Source organism: Gadus morhua, chromosome 20 (genome assembly GCF_902167405.1).
Source record: "Gadus morhua chromosome 20, gadMor3.0, whole genome shotgun sequence".
NCBI classification, from domain to species: domain Eukaryota; kingdom Metazoa; phylum Chordata; class Actinopteri; order Gadiformes; family Gadidae; genus Gadus; species Gadus morhua.
Window position 1 is genome coordinate 11,376,043 of NC_044067.1, and position 16,770 is coordinate 11,392,812.

The 16,770-nt window shown below is 47.1% G+C and overlaps 1 protein-coding gene across 1 annotated transcript in view; it reads left to right on the top strand.

The window, feature by feature from the left end:
• The window catches only part of abca12 (ATP-binding cassette, sub-family A (ABC1), member 12), a 73,343-nt gene that overhangs the window by 36,170 nt on the left and 20,403 nt on the right, over positions 1 to 16,770 (top strand). Inside the window, 18 exon segments of the mRNA XM_030344002.1 lie at positions 1 to 70; positions 922 to 1,243; positions 2,473 to 2,587; positions 3,137 to 3,466; positions 4,293 to 4,362; positions 4,851 to 4,985; positions 5,498 to 5,662; positions 6,344 to 6,527; positions 7,123 to 7,341; positions 8,701 to 8,897; positions 10,148 to 10,305; positions 10,845 to 11,075; positions 12,167 to 12,226; positions 12,228 to 12,267; positions 12,269 to 12,307; positions 13,819 to 14,065; positions 15,035 to 15,124; positions 16,566 to 16,659. The exon segment at positions 1 to 70 is cut by the window's left edge and continues 110 nt beyond it. Of these exon segments, the coding sequence (XP_030199862.1) occupies positions 1 to 70; positions 922 to 1,243; positions 2,473 to 2,587; positions 3,137 to 3,466; positions 4,293 to 4,362; positions 4,851 to 4,985; positions 5,498 to 5,662; positions 6,344 to 6,527; positions 7,123 to 7,341; positions 8,701 to 8,897; positions 10,148 to 10,305; positions 10,845 to 11,075; positions 12,167 to 12,226; positions 12,228 to 12,267; positions 12,269 to 12,307; positions 13,819 to 14,065; positions 15,035 to 15,124; positions 16,566 to 16,659 (2,766 nt within the window).

Consider the following 16,770-nt stretch of genomic DNA (forward strand, 5'->3'; position numbering starts at 1 on the left):
GGCTACGACTCTGCTGAGGAGATGGACTCCGTTGCCCAGGAGCTGGCGAAAAACCGTGACCTTTACGCAAGTCAGTTTGACTCGCCGCACCATGGGCCCTGGTTACAAATGATGCCGTTGCATTGAGCTTTTATGATTTACCGTGTACAGCGTGCAATATTCAATACACCAGATATAGATTTGCACACTATGGATCAATATTACAGTATCAGCTTATGAAAAGCAGATTTACCAGCAACATGGGCATTGCATTTTAAATAAGAAATGACTAATATATTTCAGTAACTTATAAACATATATGGGGACTGAAAAATTAACTAAAGCTTTGGTTCGTATCGTTATAAAGGTGAGCTTCAGCAATAATTGTGACTGATCAGGGGCCTCTATGGTAAGCAATCCAGGGCTCAACGCTAAGGTTTTTTTTCACTTCCCAGTCGGGCCAGTGGGTCTGAATTCTATTTGCCCGAAGTCCATTTTTACTGGCCCCTATACAAATAGTTGTTTTATCAGTAGTTATCAAATAATGTCACAGACTCAAGAAAATTGAAAGTACCGGTAAGTAAATCAAATAATTCGGAAATTATTTTCCGACGTGGGCAACATAAGGATAACTTTATCGATGCATTGAAATATGTACATATTTTTATGTACACATCTTTTAGTCTTTCACCCTGAACGCGCAAGCGAGTTGTCATAGTTACTTGACCGACATGGCGTTTAAGTTGTCCCGGGCCATCGGCTAATCCCTATTGTTGAGCCATGGAGCCGTTTGTTGAACTAGTTTATCATTGAGCTGCGCCGACTCAAACGACCAATGAACGATCAATTCAAATGAACTATAGCGACCAGTACCACCAGCACCACCCCCACCCCCACCCCCACCTCCACCATCAGCGGTAACACTGTGCCCATCAAAAACAGGTGTCATCTTCAAGCTCCCCTCGGGAGACAATCGGAAGCCGGGGAACGGCAGCGACGTTGCCGAGGCGGGCCTGCCGCGCAAAGTCAGCTACACCATCCGCATGCACATGGACAACGTGATGCGCACGGACCGCGTGCGCAGCCTCTACTACCTCAAGGACACGCACATCGACGCGAGCCAGACCATGCGCTACACGCGCGGCTTCATCTACCTGCAGGAGAGCATCGACCGCGCCATCATCGCCACGCACGCCGGCCACCACGTGGCCGAGCCCGCCGTCCAGCTCCAGCCCTTCCCCTACCCGTGCTTCATGCGGGACGAGTGAGTGCTTTCAGGGTTCTTCGTGAAACGAGTGTGTTGTGATGTCCCCCCCCCCCCTCTGACAGCTCACCTCGGCTGGCTTTGCAGGGTGTCGATGTTTGTGGAAACATCAACAACCTGCTGCACCAGGCGTGTGTGCAGCCTCACCCAGCCCAAGTGTCTATTCATCACGCACACACACGCACACACACGCACACTCACGCACGCACACGCAGTGCCTACACGCACCGAAACATACCTTCTGCATACTTTTGATTAGGCTTGCGATTAGTCCCTGCATACATTACACAACACACACACACTCACATGTACCAACAGACACGTGAGCACACCCACTTCCTCACACTCACGGTCATGTGTAACAGACGTGCATCGCTGAGTGCTGAGAGCCGGCCCCCTGACATCCGCCGGCTTTTCATCCGTACGCAGCCGTCAGTGCAGTCCATTACTCCCAGTAAATCACCGCTGAGCCCTAAATGCCTTCATTTGGCCCGCGCCCCAGGAGGCCTCTTCTTAAGGCCTTCGCTGATATCTCCGCCGAACAGAGCCCTGGTCGCGGGGTGCCTGGGTCAAGCCTTCTGCCCGCTGTCTGTACGCCCAGATACGATTTATCCCTCGGGCGCCGGCTTCAGACACGTTTATTGCATTTTTGGGGGGAGGCGGGTGGGGAGGGGAGGCGGGCGGGGAGGCGGCAGACACAGAGTACTGCTGTGCGAATATAGGGCTCTGTCTCCATTGTTAGAATAAGCGTGGTGTTACTGTTTGGCGTTCCCGTGTCCATGTCCAGACGGGGGTTTTATCCGGTTCTCCGTTTTCAGCTTTGCATCCCTCCAACCTTCAGTCACTCCCTTAGCTTTCACTCGATATGGTTCTCCCCTCCGCTATTCCTTCCTCTCTTTTCTTTGACTTTTCATGTGGTTTTTGTGATGATGTTTTTGTTTCATGTCAAATTTTGTATAATGATACATTGTTTTTTTGGTCCGATCCAAAATGACAAAATATCCATTACATAAAAATACATTGAATGCCAATAAGAGTTCAGGGTATTGACTGGTATTGACTTGACTTATTATTTCATCAAACATAGACGATAAAAACAGCCCATCCAGATATCGCGGGCTATCATTCACCTTGAAAGTCCTTCTTTAACATTGATGTTGCAAGTCGAGTGTGATTGGACGATGCCTGTGATTGATGGCTGACAACCCCTCCCCTCCCAACAACCACAGGTACCTGGAGGCTATCTCGTTTGTCTTCCCGATCATGCTCATGATTGCCTGGGTCCTGTTTGTGGCTGACTTTGTGAAGAAGCTGGTCTACGAGAGAGAGCTGAGGCTCCATGAGGTAATATGCTCCTCAGACAACAACAACAACAGCAACAACATTGTGATGTACTCTGGCCAGCCGATTCAGCGACTCATCTCATTGTGCCCAAGGGCCCTCAAGGATAGTGTGACAACTTGTGAACTCAGTGCCTAAGTGCAATCCCTGGCTGTCCTGTGCTATTTCGTGTTATCAGGGAACATGTAAATCTCACTTGACTTATCTGCCTGATTGGAAGCAATTACAGGAGATATGCTAGTAGAAATGTTTTGTATCAACGTGCAAATAATTAATATATTAATAATGACCTTGATTTATTCAAAACAAGGCTTATAAAGTGCTTTACAATATATTAAAACAGATCAAAATAAATACAGAATAGATACTATTCTATTCAAATTCTATTTTTTATTTTGACTCGAAATCTTGAATCTCTCGAATATTTTTTATTACGCTTTTATCCAAAGCCTTTTACAATAAGTGCACCCAACCGGTGAGCTACGAACAAAAAAGGGCACGAATCACACGAGTGCACACAATTCACCATCCATGTTTGTTCCCCGCCCGCAGTACATGAAGATGATGGGCGTCAACCCGCTCAGCCACTTCTGCGCCTGGTTCCTGGACTGTGCCGTCCACCTGCTCTTCACCATCGTCATCCTCACGCTGGTGCTCAAGTACGGCGGCGTGCTGCCCAACAGCGACGGCTTCCTGCTCTTCCTCTTCTTCTGCAACTACGGCCTGAGCATCGTGGCCATGAGCTTCCTGGTCAGCTCCTTCTTCGACAAGACCTACATCGCCGGCATGACGGGCAGCCTGGTCTACGTGCTCTGCTTCTTCCCCTTCATCATCGTCATGGGGTTGGAGACCAAGCTCAGCCTCTCCGAGAAGAGCGCTCTGGTGAGCGGATCGTAAAGAAGTGTTTGTCGTTCGTTAAAGTGGCAATCTCCAAGATTTCCATCTCGGTCTCTTTGGCGACATCTTTGCCGTTAAGTTGTACAATTTTCCCAGAAATAAAAAACACCCAGTTCGTAATATTCATATTATTGCAAACACAGGGGCTTTCCTCAGCGGGCCATAGGCTCAAGCACTATTGTGGCACGTCTTTCGGCGATAGATAGTAACTATAAGATAGTAATACTATAAGATTGCCACTGTAAGAACCGAAACAGCTGTCCATCAGGTATACCCGGGTGTAATCTCTGAGGGCATGTTATTTGAGTTGAAAGCGCCTGCCTCTGTGTGTGACAATATTTTAGATGGATTTTTCTGGATTTTAGAGTGCTCCTCGCCAAGTTCTGACCAATCAATATATCTCTCCCCTGTGTGGTTCTGGGAACCGCTCTTACATCTTACATCTCTCAATAGCCGAGAAACGTAAGGGGGGAAGAAGGCGATAGATTATTTTGGGCTGCTTAGATTCCAAATACTGCACCAAAAGGTTGGAACCCAGTGATCTAGGTATAGTGAAACTAGTGTAGAAGTAACTTTTTTGAAAGCTAGATATTTAGGATTGTTTCTGATGGGTGTCTCTTGTCTGGTAAACTTAGCTAATGACTATAACAGGCCCCTTGATAAATTAAATGTTCAGGTTCCAGACTGTTGAATCGGTTGTCCTTTGGGGTACATGAAGGATGATTTATAAACCCAACTGCCAGTGGCAAACGTATTTGTTGTTCACTCTGCTGTGGCTAATTTCCCTGACAATAATGTTGTTTTGCCACAGGGACTACTAGCACCTACCTGCTTCAGTTACGCCACGCAGTATGTCACACGCTACGAATACCAGGGAGAAGGTACAGTGCAACTCTTTTACCACCAATTATGGTACTGGTAAGGATTGGGAACATCCCTCACTTGATGTCCAGAATCCAGTGAGCATCATGTTCGTGGTTGTCATTCAATTACAGTTATATCTATAAATATTAATATATATTACCCCAGGATTTATTGACTTTAATTCCTCTAAATCAATTTGTAGAGGGAGTACACTGGTAAAAACTGACATCATCACAATTCCTGTGAGCTCAGACAGATTCACATTACCAATAGCTGTTAGTATATTATTATAATATTTAATTTTATTCTAATTATTTCATGCCCAATGTGTGTTTTGCTTATAATTTTTCTTTTTATAATGCATTGTTGAAGGAGCCTGAGACTCAAGAATTTAATTTTAATTGTTGTGAATATGACAAATAAACCATCTTGAATCTTAAATCTTGATTGAGCGACCATGAGAGTTTTGTAAGTACTTATATTGGTCTTTTACCCCCACCCCCAGGAATCCAATGGAGCAACGCCTACAGTTCCCCCGTGAGCGAGGACAACTCATCGTTCGGCTGGATGTGTTGGCTGCTACTGATCGACTCGGCCATCTACTTCCTCATTGGGGGCTACATTCGCATGGTGTTCCCAGGTAGGCGACCGCAGGGCTAACAGGCATCGCCGCACTCTGGTACTGGCGCGTGTCACGGCTTTCGAACACTTTGAACACCATCCCTGGGTTGGTTCATGTCGGTTGGTTCTAGTTTGTTCCTGTCGTCTCAGGCTAATTCGGTCAGGGATTGTGTCCAAATTGTGTGTGTCGTGTCACGTTAGATAAGGCTGTTCTTTTTTTTTACATGGGATCCCTTTATTGTCAGATATGTTCAGAAAAGAGTGACAATTGCCGAGGTCAAACTAACCTTAGACAGACAACAGACAACAAAAGTTAGTCCAATCATACAGAAATCAACGAAGACATCAAAGACAAAAATCCCAAATCATTCCCCCTCCCCCCAAGTACAGGATTAACAAGAACAGCTAAAAAACACATAATACAATTGTATTACTTTGTTTTACCACACAATATGAATCAACTTGTCAACTAAATCAAAAGTGAAGCGCTTGGGACTGACATCAAACGCATTGCTATCGTCCGACGATCAGGACAGTACGGCCTCGCCGCCCCGTGGTACTTCCCCGTGTCGCGGTCCTTCTGGGCCGACCTGTGTTGCGCCTGTCGCCGGCGAGGGGCCAAGGAGCCCAGCGGCCTCTTCATCACCAACATCCTGCAGAGCAACCAGCCCGTCTTCCCCGAGGACAAAGAGAAAGGTACGGCTCCTGTTTCCACCCTCACACACACTGGAGCACCTCTGCTGCTTCTCCCGGTTGGCCAGGCTCATAGCTATTGATGAGGCGATGGTAACGACATGTTGTGCTGCTGTAATTGTTGTCCATTTGACGATAAATCATCTTGAATCTTGAAGCTTGAATCTCGAATCACATTACGGTGAAGTGTTTTTATTTTTGTTACATATTCAAGGTTTTTCGCTTGTGCTTTTAAATAGTGAATGATGTATGAATAATTTGTTTGCTGTGCTGTCTTTTCTGGGATAACTGTGGCTCTTGAATTTGTTAATAGCAAAGTGTCTTTGTTTGTTTTCTCACTCTCTCCCACCTTCTCTATGCCACCTCTCTCTCTCTCTCTCTCTCTCTCTCTCTCTCTCTCTCTCTCTCTCTCTCTCTCTCTCTCTTTCTCTCTCTCTCTCTCTCTCTCTCTCTCCTCTCTCTTCTCTCTCTCTCTCTCTCTTCTCTCTCTCTCTCTCTCTCTCTCTCTCTCTCTCTCTCTCTCTCTCTCTCTCTCTCTCTCTCTCTCTCTCTCTCTCTCTCTCTCTCTCTCTCTCTCTCTCTCTCTCTCCTCTCTCTCTCTCTCTCTCTCTCTCTTTGCCTCTCTCTCTCTTTGCCTCTCTCTCTCTCTTTGCCTCTCTCTCTCTTTGCCTCTGCCTCTTCCAGACCGGAAGATGTTCTCCTCGGCGACCAATGAGGAGTTCCGGGGCCTGCCGGTGGGCGTGGCCCTCCACCGGCTCTCCAAGATGTACGGCGAGCGCGTGGCGCTGAGTGACCTCAGCGTATCCTTCTACGAGGGCCACGTGACCTCCCTGCTGGGGCACAACGGAGCCGGCAAGACCACCACCATGTAGGCTGCCCCCAGGCATTCAGTCCTTCACCCTCTCTGTCTTTCTGTTTTTTCTTTCTTTAACCCTCTCTTTCTTTCAATTTTTCCTTCTTTCATTGTTTCTTTCTCCCTTTCTTTTTTATCATTCCTTCTCTCTTTCTCTCTTTCTCTCTTTCTTTCTTTCTTTCTTTCTTTCATTCTATCTTCTTTCTTTCTTTCTTTCTTTCTTTCTTTCTTTCTTTCTTTCTTTCTTTCTTTCTTTCTTTCTTTCTTTCTTTTCTTTCTTTCTTTCTTTCTTTTCTATCTTATCTTTAGTGTCTTAATCTGTCTTGTAGTGCTTTTTGAAGGTGCTAAGCATAATATATATTGTAGATATACAACAGGGATTTCACTTTGATTGTTTTAATCTTTCACTGTGGAAATATTAAAAATGTTCATTGAATAAAATATACCTATGGGATGAATATTGTATACGACACAATTCGTTTGATTGAATTACCTTAAACAACGTGTTTTCCCTGGATCCAACTCGTTATATGTAACCCATGGCAACATCGGTTTACCCATATTGTAAAACATGGCGTTATCTGAACGAGCTGAACTCTGTGCCTCTCAGGTCCCTGCTGACCGGCCTGTTCGCCCCGTCCTCCGGCTCCATCGAAGTCTACGGCCGGGACATGCTGGCCAACATTGAGGACATCCGCAAAGAGCTGGGCGTGTGCATGCAGTACGACGTCCTCTTTGACCACATGACCACCAAAGAGCATCTGCTTCTATACGGACAGATCAAGGCCCCCCACTGGACAGAGGGAGAACTGCGAGAGCAAGTCCGCAAGTAAGTCCTTGCAAAGATAAATATATAAATAAAAACACGTTTATACTGTGTATATATATATATATATTTATTTTTTTAATCATTTTTTTGGGGTCCCTCAAGAAAGTAACATTGATTAATAGAGAGCTACTGCGATGAAATTTTAATTATCGTTGGGATTTTGCACAAATGTATATATAAGGTAGATCTACTGTGGTCGAAACGTGTTGAACAAACTGCATCCGCAAAACGCTTTTGGTATTCGATAAACACAAATTATGGAAAACAACAAGCAACAAAACAACAGAAATGAGTGTTGACGGATGTTGACACACGCTTGAAACTGCGATTATATGAACTACAAGGATCAGATAATTGGTGTTCAGGGTTATGTCCCATTTTCACGACCATCACAAAGACTTGAAGCTTTGTTTACTTCAATAGTTTAGTGTTTCTTTGATAACCTCTGAATGAAATGATGGAGAGAGAACTGTGTTGTCTGAAAAACATTTGTACCTCTCCTGAGAAGCATTTTTACCCTTCCATTCTTTAATTGGCCTGTTTTTACTAGGGTATGATAATATTTTAGCATGGCGTATTTTACAGCCTTATCAACAGCCTCAGATAAGCTTATAATTAACAGCAGCAGAGAAGTCATTCAAGCTCTCATACCGTCATTAAAAAGTCAGCAAATGAGATTAGAACTAAATAAATTCTCTTGGGACTTGAGAGTCCCCACATGACCATAGTCACAATGGGTTTTAAACACGCAAACGTTAAAAGGGGATGGAACTCACATCTTGCAGGGATGGAAATGGAGTCAGGACTTCGGATGGAATTTGTAAAAATAATAATTTACATGCAGTTTGGAAGACAATCCTATACCAAATGGAGTCAGTATTAATCCCTTGTATTTCATCATCAACCTTTTTTTCTAAACAGAGAAGCTCAATTGAGTCCCAGGACTCTTTTTTGTGTCCAGACAATATTGAACGGGAAAAACACACAGGGAGATGTGTCTAGGCATATGGATAGTGACTTCAAATAAAACAATAATTAATAAAAAAAACCCATTAAGGATAACACAGCGGGGAATTACCAACAATACAAAAAGAAGATGATTAAGATACAATAAAAGAATATAATTAAAAAAGATAGTAATTACTAAAAACAGGGAGTGCCTTATGAAAGTGATAAAGCAATGTACAGACACAAATGGAACTCAACTTAAAAGGAATAACATTCCACAGCCGGCAGGAGGGCTAGTATCGTTTTGTATTGGCCCAGTGGAACCGGTGCCTCCCTGTTATCTCCACTTTGCTCTCCCTGTCTTAACTTTGAGTGTGTTCTGCTCGTCCGCCCTCCACCTCTCCTTCCCAGGACCTTGGAGGAGACCGGCATGCACGCCCACAGGCACAAGCGGGTGGGCACCCTGTCTGGCGGCATGAAGCGCAAGCTGTCCATCTCAATCGCCTTCATCGGGGGGTCTCGCCTGGTGGTGCTGGACGAGCCCACCACAGGGGTGGACCCCTGCTCCCGACGCAGCATCTGGGACATCGTAATCCAGCATAAGACCGGTGAGGGCTCTGTTCTCACAACACAGCGCATGCACATGCACGCACGCACGCACACACACGCACAATGATGGATCTCAAAAACACACATACGCACACACACACACACACGCACGCACGCACACGCACGCACGCACGCGCGCGCGCACACACACACTGATGGAATCGCACAAACACAAATACACACGCAGACACATGGCTCACCCAAATCTCTGCCCTTCAGTATCTGTAAAGATACGTTCTGGGAGGTGGTTCATTTGACATCAGTTTCTCTATCTCCTATTCTTTGTATTTCTGTATTCAGTAAAAGTAATCAGCCTGCCGACTGAAGCTTATCCGGTCTGATCGCAGTTTCAGCGACACGGGTCGTGTTTGAACACTAATTTATCACCGTCACATTGTCCTCCTCTATTTCGGGCATTATTAACCAATCACGTAAACATGCCAATCAGGTAAACCAATCATGTTTGCACTTGTCGTTGACACACTCCCGTTGTCAATCAAACCTCAGAGTCAGCATGGAGTGAGAGTGTCTCCAGAGACACCAGGTGTGTGCTGGAGGGAGGGGGGATGTTGGGGGTGACAGCGCTATTGTTTGTCACACACATGGTCTGTCAAATCGGAGGAGTTCATTAATTCGTTTATTGACACTTTAACAAGTTGTACTGTAGACTGCTTATTTCCTAAGAGAGGTAATAGCAGTCACATGGTAGCAGTCTCAGCCGAACACGGAGGAAATACCTGATTGCAGGGTTCTCACTTTCCCTGGGTTTAGATTTTCAATTTGGAAAGTAATTATGCAGAGATTGATTATTCAGGTTGTTTAACGTGTATTTTCACTGAGGATTTAATGACTTTGTGTGCGAGTGTGCCTGTGGGTGGGTGTGTGTCTGTGTATGTGTCTGTTTGTGTGTATGTGTGTGTGTGTGTGTTTGCGTGTGTGCCAAATCAATTTTGAGAGCGCGATCACTAACCGATTGTAACTCTAGAAATCTCCTTTTTAATTCACCCTGTCTGTGGAGCTAGGGGGAGCAGGGCAAGTTAAGTCACAAAATGAGAACATTTTGTGTCTGGTGTGTTACTTTCCTCTCTCCTCTCACACTCACTCTTAAGGAGCTGGATTATTAAAAAAAAACATTTCGGATGTTGACAGTGTTTTGCTCTCTCTCTCTCTCTCTCTCTCTCTCTCTCTCTCTCTCTCTCTCTCTCTCTCTCTCTCTCTCTCTCTCTCTCTCTCTCTCCCCCCCTCCCAGGACGCACCATCGTCATGTCCACCCACCACCTGGACGAGGCTGAGGTGCTGAGTGACCGCATCGCCTTCCTGCAGAGCGGAGGGCTCAAGTGCTGCGGCTCCCCCTTCCAGCTGAAGGATCGGCTGGGCCAAGGCTACAAGCTCACCCTCACCAGGAAGGTACGGTCCGCTTCCGCCCTCCTCCCCCTCCCAGCCACACAGTCACAGATCTCGGTCAGATGAACCGCTGAAGGGGTCTCTCGAAGAGCACACGGCTCGGTAGCGACAGACGTAAAAATTAGTTGTTTTTTTATTTCGCATTCGAAATAGATTTGAGGCATGAATATTGCTTTAAGGCTACGCAACAATCAAAGCACGCAATCCAAAGTGTAGCCGCGGAGCTGAGGAGCTGTCGCGAAACATGACGTAGTAGCCACAGGGGCAGGAACACAAGGTTAGCGAAATAAGCTTGTACTTTTTAATTAGCGGTAGTGCACGCAGCACATGTTTATGCTTTCTACGCCACAAGCGCTCGCAGAGAGTCAGGGGAGGCCTCGTTTTGAGTTAAAGCACCACCTTTGACATAATGGCTAATTTTAAAGGACGCAGAACACATGTAGAAGTCCTGCATGTCGTCCCTTTACATATGACGCTATGATATAACCAACAACAACGTCTCTCTATCTCTCCCCCCTCCAACCCTCTCTGTCGGCATCCAGGCCGCCGGCGAAGGGCCCGGCCTAGACAACGCAGAGCTGAAGGCCTTCATCCAGGCCCACGTGCCCGAGGCGCGCCTGAAGGAGGCCCAGGGCAGTGACCTGGTGTACACACTGCCCCCCTTCACCTCCTCCAGCGCCTCCTCCTACCGATCGCTGCTCTCGGCCCTGGACGGCAACCTGGACGCCCTGCAGCTGGGCTGCTACGGCATCTCTGACACCACCCTGGAGGAGGTACACCAGGAACACCACGCACGCACGCACGCGCACGCCCGCGCAAACGCATGCACAGATGCATACCCACACACGTGTGCACGCATTGGTGCTTGCATGCAACGCGAGAATATAGGCACACTGACATACCAACACACACACACACACACAAACACACACACACACACACACACACACAGACACACACACAAGCGAAAGCACGCACACACACTCACACACACACACACAAATGCAGTGGATTGCACGCACACACGCCTACGCGGCGGTGCTTGCATGCAACGCAAGGCTGCACGCACACTAAAATACACACATGCACAAGTACACACTGATATGCTGAAACGTTGGTATGATCACACACACACACACACACACACACACACAAAAGCGAATGCCCGCATGGATGGGCACATGCACACACGTGTGTGCACGCGTCAGTGCTTGCATGCATCGCAAGGCTGCATGCACACTGACATACACACACACACACACACACACACACACACACACACACACACACACACACACACACACACACACACACACACACGCATACACACAGATGTATTGATGATTATTGGCTGACACATTGCTTCAAACATGCAGTTTAAAAATTGATCCATGATGGAAAGTGACGAAGGAAGCAGGTCCGCAGCAACCCCAGCACACTGCCATGACAACATGCATACAAAACACCGCCTGTGATGTTGTTCTGCCATTCTTCAGACGAGCGAGAGAGGAGATATTCTAAAAACATATATGCAAATCTGCTAAAAACACATTTGAATAACGTTAAGATGAAACCAAACAGTGCCAAAGGGGGAATGGCCTCGCTTTCACCAGCGTGCACAACCATCACCGTGCACCCAACATTTGGTCCAAGGTCTTCAAATATGTCAAGCAGCACCATTTTACTTAAAAAAACGGAATTGCAAACAAACAGCATTTTTCTGTATGCACTCTGATCATTCATGTTGTCCATTCAAATTGCAAATACTGTATATGACTCTATATATATCGATTTAGCTCATTTGCTTGGTAGTCCTGGGTGGTTTGCAGGGCTCTGAGCTGGACATGTGCTTACCCCTGCACAGGTCTTCCTCAATCTGACCCAGTCCGACCCCAACTCTGAGGCCCCACTGTCCATCTCCGAGGTCCGTGTCCGATACGGCGTCCTTGGACAGCTTCTCGGAGGAGGCGGATGGGAAGCCGGTCCCTCCCAGGCGATAAAATCCGTGAGTCTTTTTCGTCTGTCTCCTCTCTGTGGGTGGGAAGTGGTTTCCGGTCACGTCCTTCTGGAAGTTTTCTTTCTACCTTTCTTTTCTTCTTCTTTAATTCACCTCGTTTAATTCAACAGTCGATTTTCTTTTTAGTGTTATAATGTTGTTGTAATATATATAGAATACTAAACTACCAGCTGACTTAAAATAGCTGCTAATGATAATCAGTTTTAAAATGTGCGCTAATTAAGCAATATCACATGAGAGGGAGTGCTGTTGTACTGCATATCAGCGCGGCTGTGATTCGGTCGTAGATCCTAGGCCGTAGGCCGAGTGTCGAAGATAATCACAGTGTGATGTTGCTTTTATACAACAGCAATAAGCAACAACAGATTAAGATCTGTTTGTTTATTTCATGATTTATTTGGCTCCGCCAACATAAATGGATCCGCAACTGGACTGGGACTGAACTGTTGCCAAGCAACACATAAAGACACCAACATTAACGGTTATGAGAACACCTGTGAAGCGGAGTGATACATGTATAGTTAAAAGTCCTATTTCTGTTACACTCTATATCAGCACTCATGGAATGCCTCTCGTCCAATCAAATTACTTGTTCGGAACTAACTGTTGAATAATTAAGGTTAATTCAGCCTGCAGCTCATGTAAGGATCACAAGTGATCCTTATTTGTGATCACTTGTGATCAAAGGATGCAGAATGTATATGAAACGCGTATGTTTTCCAATAGGAGGTCTCAAAAGTTTTGTGAATCTGAAGATCTACCCTTCTCTGAACACAACACTGTTTTTGAGACACCTCAGACAGAGGGATGTTGTTGTAGCCTCTTGAGACCTTCCAGGTATTAAATTTGCCATTTCACAATCGGTCTGGTCTTGGGCTGGTGTCAAACGATGTCCCCATATGGGCTTGGCCTTACATTGTGAACAACCTGCAGGCAATTCAACTAAATTACTTAGTGATGCTCTTGCCAAATCTTGTTGGACTCAGGCAAAAACGTCTCCTCTGAGAATAGACTTCCGTGCTAATTTCAGTTAATATTTTAACATGGTCATTGGATTAAATTCAATTACACCTTCGATCTCTACCCTTTCCTCAGGCGCTGCCATTGTTTGTTTAATTTGTCAGGCTGCATCGTCAATAGCGGAAATTCCTTGGGGGTTCCCCGGTGGCTTACCGGGTAGAGCGCGTACCGCATAGGCTCAGTCCTGATCGCAGCGAGCCGGGTTCGAAACCTTCCTCTCTTCAATGAAGCATAAAAATGCTAAAATAAATCTTTAAAGAACGGGAACTCCCTCCCCGCAGCACTGATCATCTATCACTTAAAGCATGTTTTGCGGGGCTCTCAACAGGCTCAAGGGCAGAGTCAGAGAGAGAAACAGAGTGCGAACGCCCCCGAGATCAGGACCGTCTCACGACGAGGCTAGTGCTGTGTCGGGCTCCGACCCAGACCCCCCCCCTGTGGTCTCATCTATGTCCTCACCTTTCTCCGCCCGCTCCCAGGCCTGACCGGCTCCCCCACGCTGCGTGGCGCCGCCCTGGTGTGGCAGCAGGCGTGGGCCCTGCTGGTGAAGAGGTTCCAGCACAGCCGGCGCGACTGGAAGGGCATGCTCACCCAGATACTGCTGCCCGTGGTGTTCGTGGTGTTCGCTATGGGCCTGGGCTCGGTCAAGAGCGACATGGAGCACTTCCCCGAGATGGAGCTCAGCCCCGCCCTCTACAACATCGGACCCAGCTACTCCTTCTTCAGGTGGGTGCCGGCACTGGCGGTGGTGGGTGGAGGAGGAGGAGGGGGTGGATGACGTGGTGCTGGTGCTGGTGGTGATGGGGTGTAGGTGGTGGTGGTCATGGATTTTGAGGCGGTGGTGGCGGTGGTTAGTTATGGTGGTGATGGAGGAGGCGGCGGGGAGGGAGGAAGAGGAGGTCGTTGAGGTGGGAGTGGTGGAGGTCGTGGCGGGGATGGAGAGGGTGGTGCTGGTGCTGAAGGTGGTGGTCATGGACGTGGTTGTGGTGATGGGGGTTGTGGTGTTGCTCAAGGTGGGAGTAGTGAAAGTGGTGGTGATGAAGGTGGTGCTGAACGAGGTTGAGAGAGAGAGAGAGAGAGAGAGAGAGAGAGAGAGAGAGGGGAGAGAGAGAGAGAGAGAGAGAGAGAGAGAGGTGCAGTGGACGAGTAAGTGGGTGATCAAAGCGGGAGGGATTAAGAATGTCAGACTGGGCGAGAGACGTCTCAACTCCACCAAGTAGTGGGTTTCTTTGATCACTATGATATGCAGCAAAGAGGGGAAGAAGAGAGAGAGAGATAGAAATAAAGACTGAAAATGCTGAGGTGCCGTTGCATATGAAAGAAAGCAACCAAATGGCCTTCGTGCTCTACTGATATGAAGTCAGATTGCCTATTTCTTATGTAGGAAGTATCCCTCTCCTGTCATGATATCCTACCCCAAATTCTCTCTCTCTCTCTCTCTCTCTCTCCTCTCTCGTCTCTCTCCTCTCTCTCCTCTCTCTCTCTCTCTCTCTCTCTCTCTCTCTCTCTCTCTCTCTCTCTCTCTCTCTCTCTCTCTCTTTCGCTCTCTCCCTAGCTTATATATCTCTTCATGTAAATATATGTATATTTTGCATCACAGAAACATAACATAGCTCCACCCCTGATTCCTCCATCTTCTATACCTAATCCTATGTCCTTTACTTGTTGTTCCATTCCCCGTGTCCTTCTCCACAGCAACCGCAACGCTAACTCCAGCCGCATGGTGGATGCCATGCTGTCCTACCCGGGGATAGATAATGCCTGTCTCGATAAGCGTGATAACCCGTAAGTATGAACTTTCCTCAAACTCTCCCGGCTTCTCTGTCATGGGGAGAACAATCTTTCTCTTCTCCAGCGCATCTCTCCATCCAAGCATCCCTTTTTTTCCTCGTATTATTTCCAGCCAGAAGCATTTTTCTAATGCATAATAATAAAAATAATGCTTTGGTTGCCCAGCCTCCGGTGTCTCTCCACCTCATTGGCGGGCCCCCCCACCCTTCCTCTCCCCCCCTGCCTCGTTTCATTTATCGGCTCTCTCTTTCCCTCTCGCTCTCTCGCTCTGCCCCTCTCCCTCTCTCAAATCCAGACATTTTTTCCTGCCCCACTTACTCTCTCTTATTCTTCTCTCTCTCTCTCTCTCTCTCTCTCTCTCTCTCTCTCTCTCTCTCTCTCTCTCTCTCATCTCTCTCTCTCTGTCTCTCTCTCTCTCTCTCTCTCTCTCTCTCTCTCTCTCTCTCTCTCTCTCTCTCTCTCTCTCTCTCTCTCTCTCTCTCCCTCTTGCCCACTTTCGCTCTTGCTCTCTCTCCCTTTCTCTCTCTCGCTCTCTCTGCTGTTTATTTCTCCTCCTCTGTTTGTCTTTCCACTTTCTAATATACTGGGGCGGCTCGACGGATTGGAGTTCACAAGCCACACACCGCTCTGTGATTTCAGTGGGGGGGGGGCACACCACACATTTGTATTCAACAAACGTGTCTCTGTTTATGTGGAAGATTTTGACTCCCAGCCCCCCCCCCCCCCCCCCCCCCCCCCTCAGGCACTCAAATCAGCCTCGGCACTCATGAAGCACAAACTCTTGAGGATCTTAAAAAAAGGAACCACAGAGAGAGGGGAATAGAAAGAGAAAGTGAGGAAGAGAGATAGACATAGATGGGGGGAGATGAGAGAGAGAGAGACGTAAAGAGCAGAGAGGGAGAGAGAGAGGAGAGAGAGAGCGATAAAGATGAGAGAGCTAGAGTGACAAAGACAAGATCAAGAGGAGAGCGAGAGAGAGAGAGACAGAGATACATAGAGAGAGATAGAGTGAGAGAGAGAGTGTGAGCGATGAGAGAGAGACAGATATGAGAGGGACATAACCCATGCGGAAATGCCTTCAAAGTTGATATGTCAATAAATTGAGGTTTATGGGCATCATATCGGGTATATTGGCGTATTGTCATCTTTCCTCCGTTTATATGTTCAGAGGTTGCAGCTGTGTGTGTGTGTGTGTGTGTGTGTGTGTGTGTGTGTGTGTGTGTGTGTGCTTGTGTGTGTGTTTGTGCTTGTGTGTGTGGGTATGTGTGTGTGCTTGCATCTGTGTATGTTCTATTTACTATCCCCCCCTTTATGGCTGCAGTGGTTGCTCTTGCTATGGGTGTGATAGTCAAAGCGGCAGGCTTATTGTCAAGCACCACTGTTTTTTGGTATTGACCTGGCCGGTGCTTCACCTTGTCCCCTGTCCTCCTTCAAGGGTCTGCAGCAGAAGCACCAAGTCGGACACCTGGGAATCGAAAGGGAACAAATCTCAAGTCTTTAGCACCTGCAAGTGTATCAGCCAAAACCAGGTGACGACAGCTGTGGTTGTGTGTGTGTGTGTGTGTGTGTGTGTGTGTGTGTGTGTGTGTGTGTGTGTGTGTGTGTGTGTGTGTGTGTGTCTGTGCGTCTGTGCGTGTGTG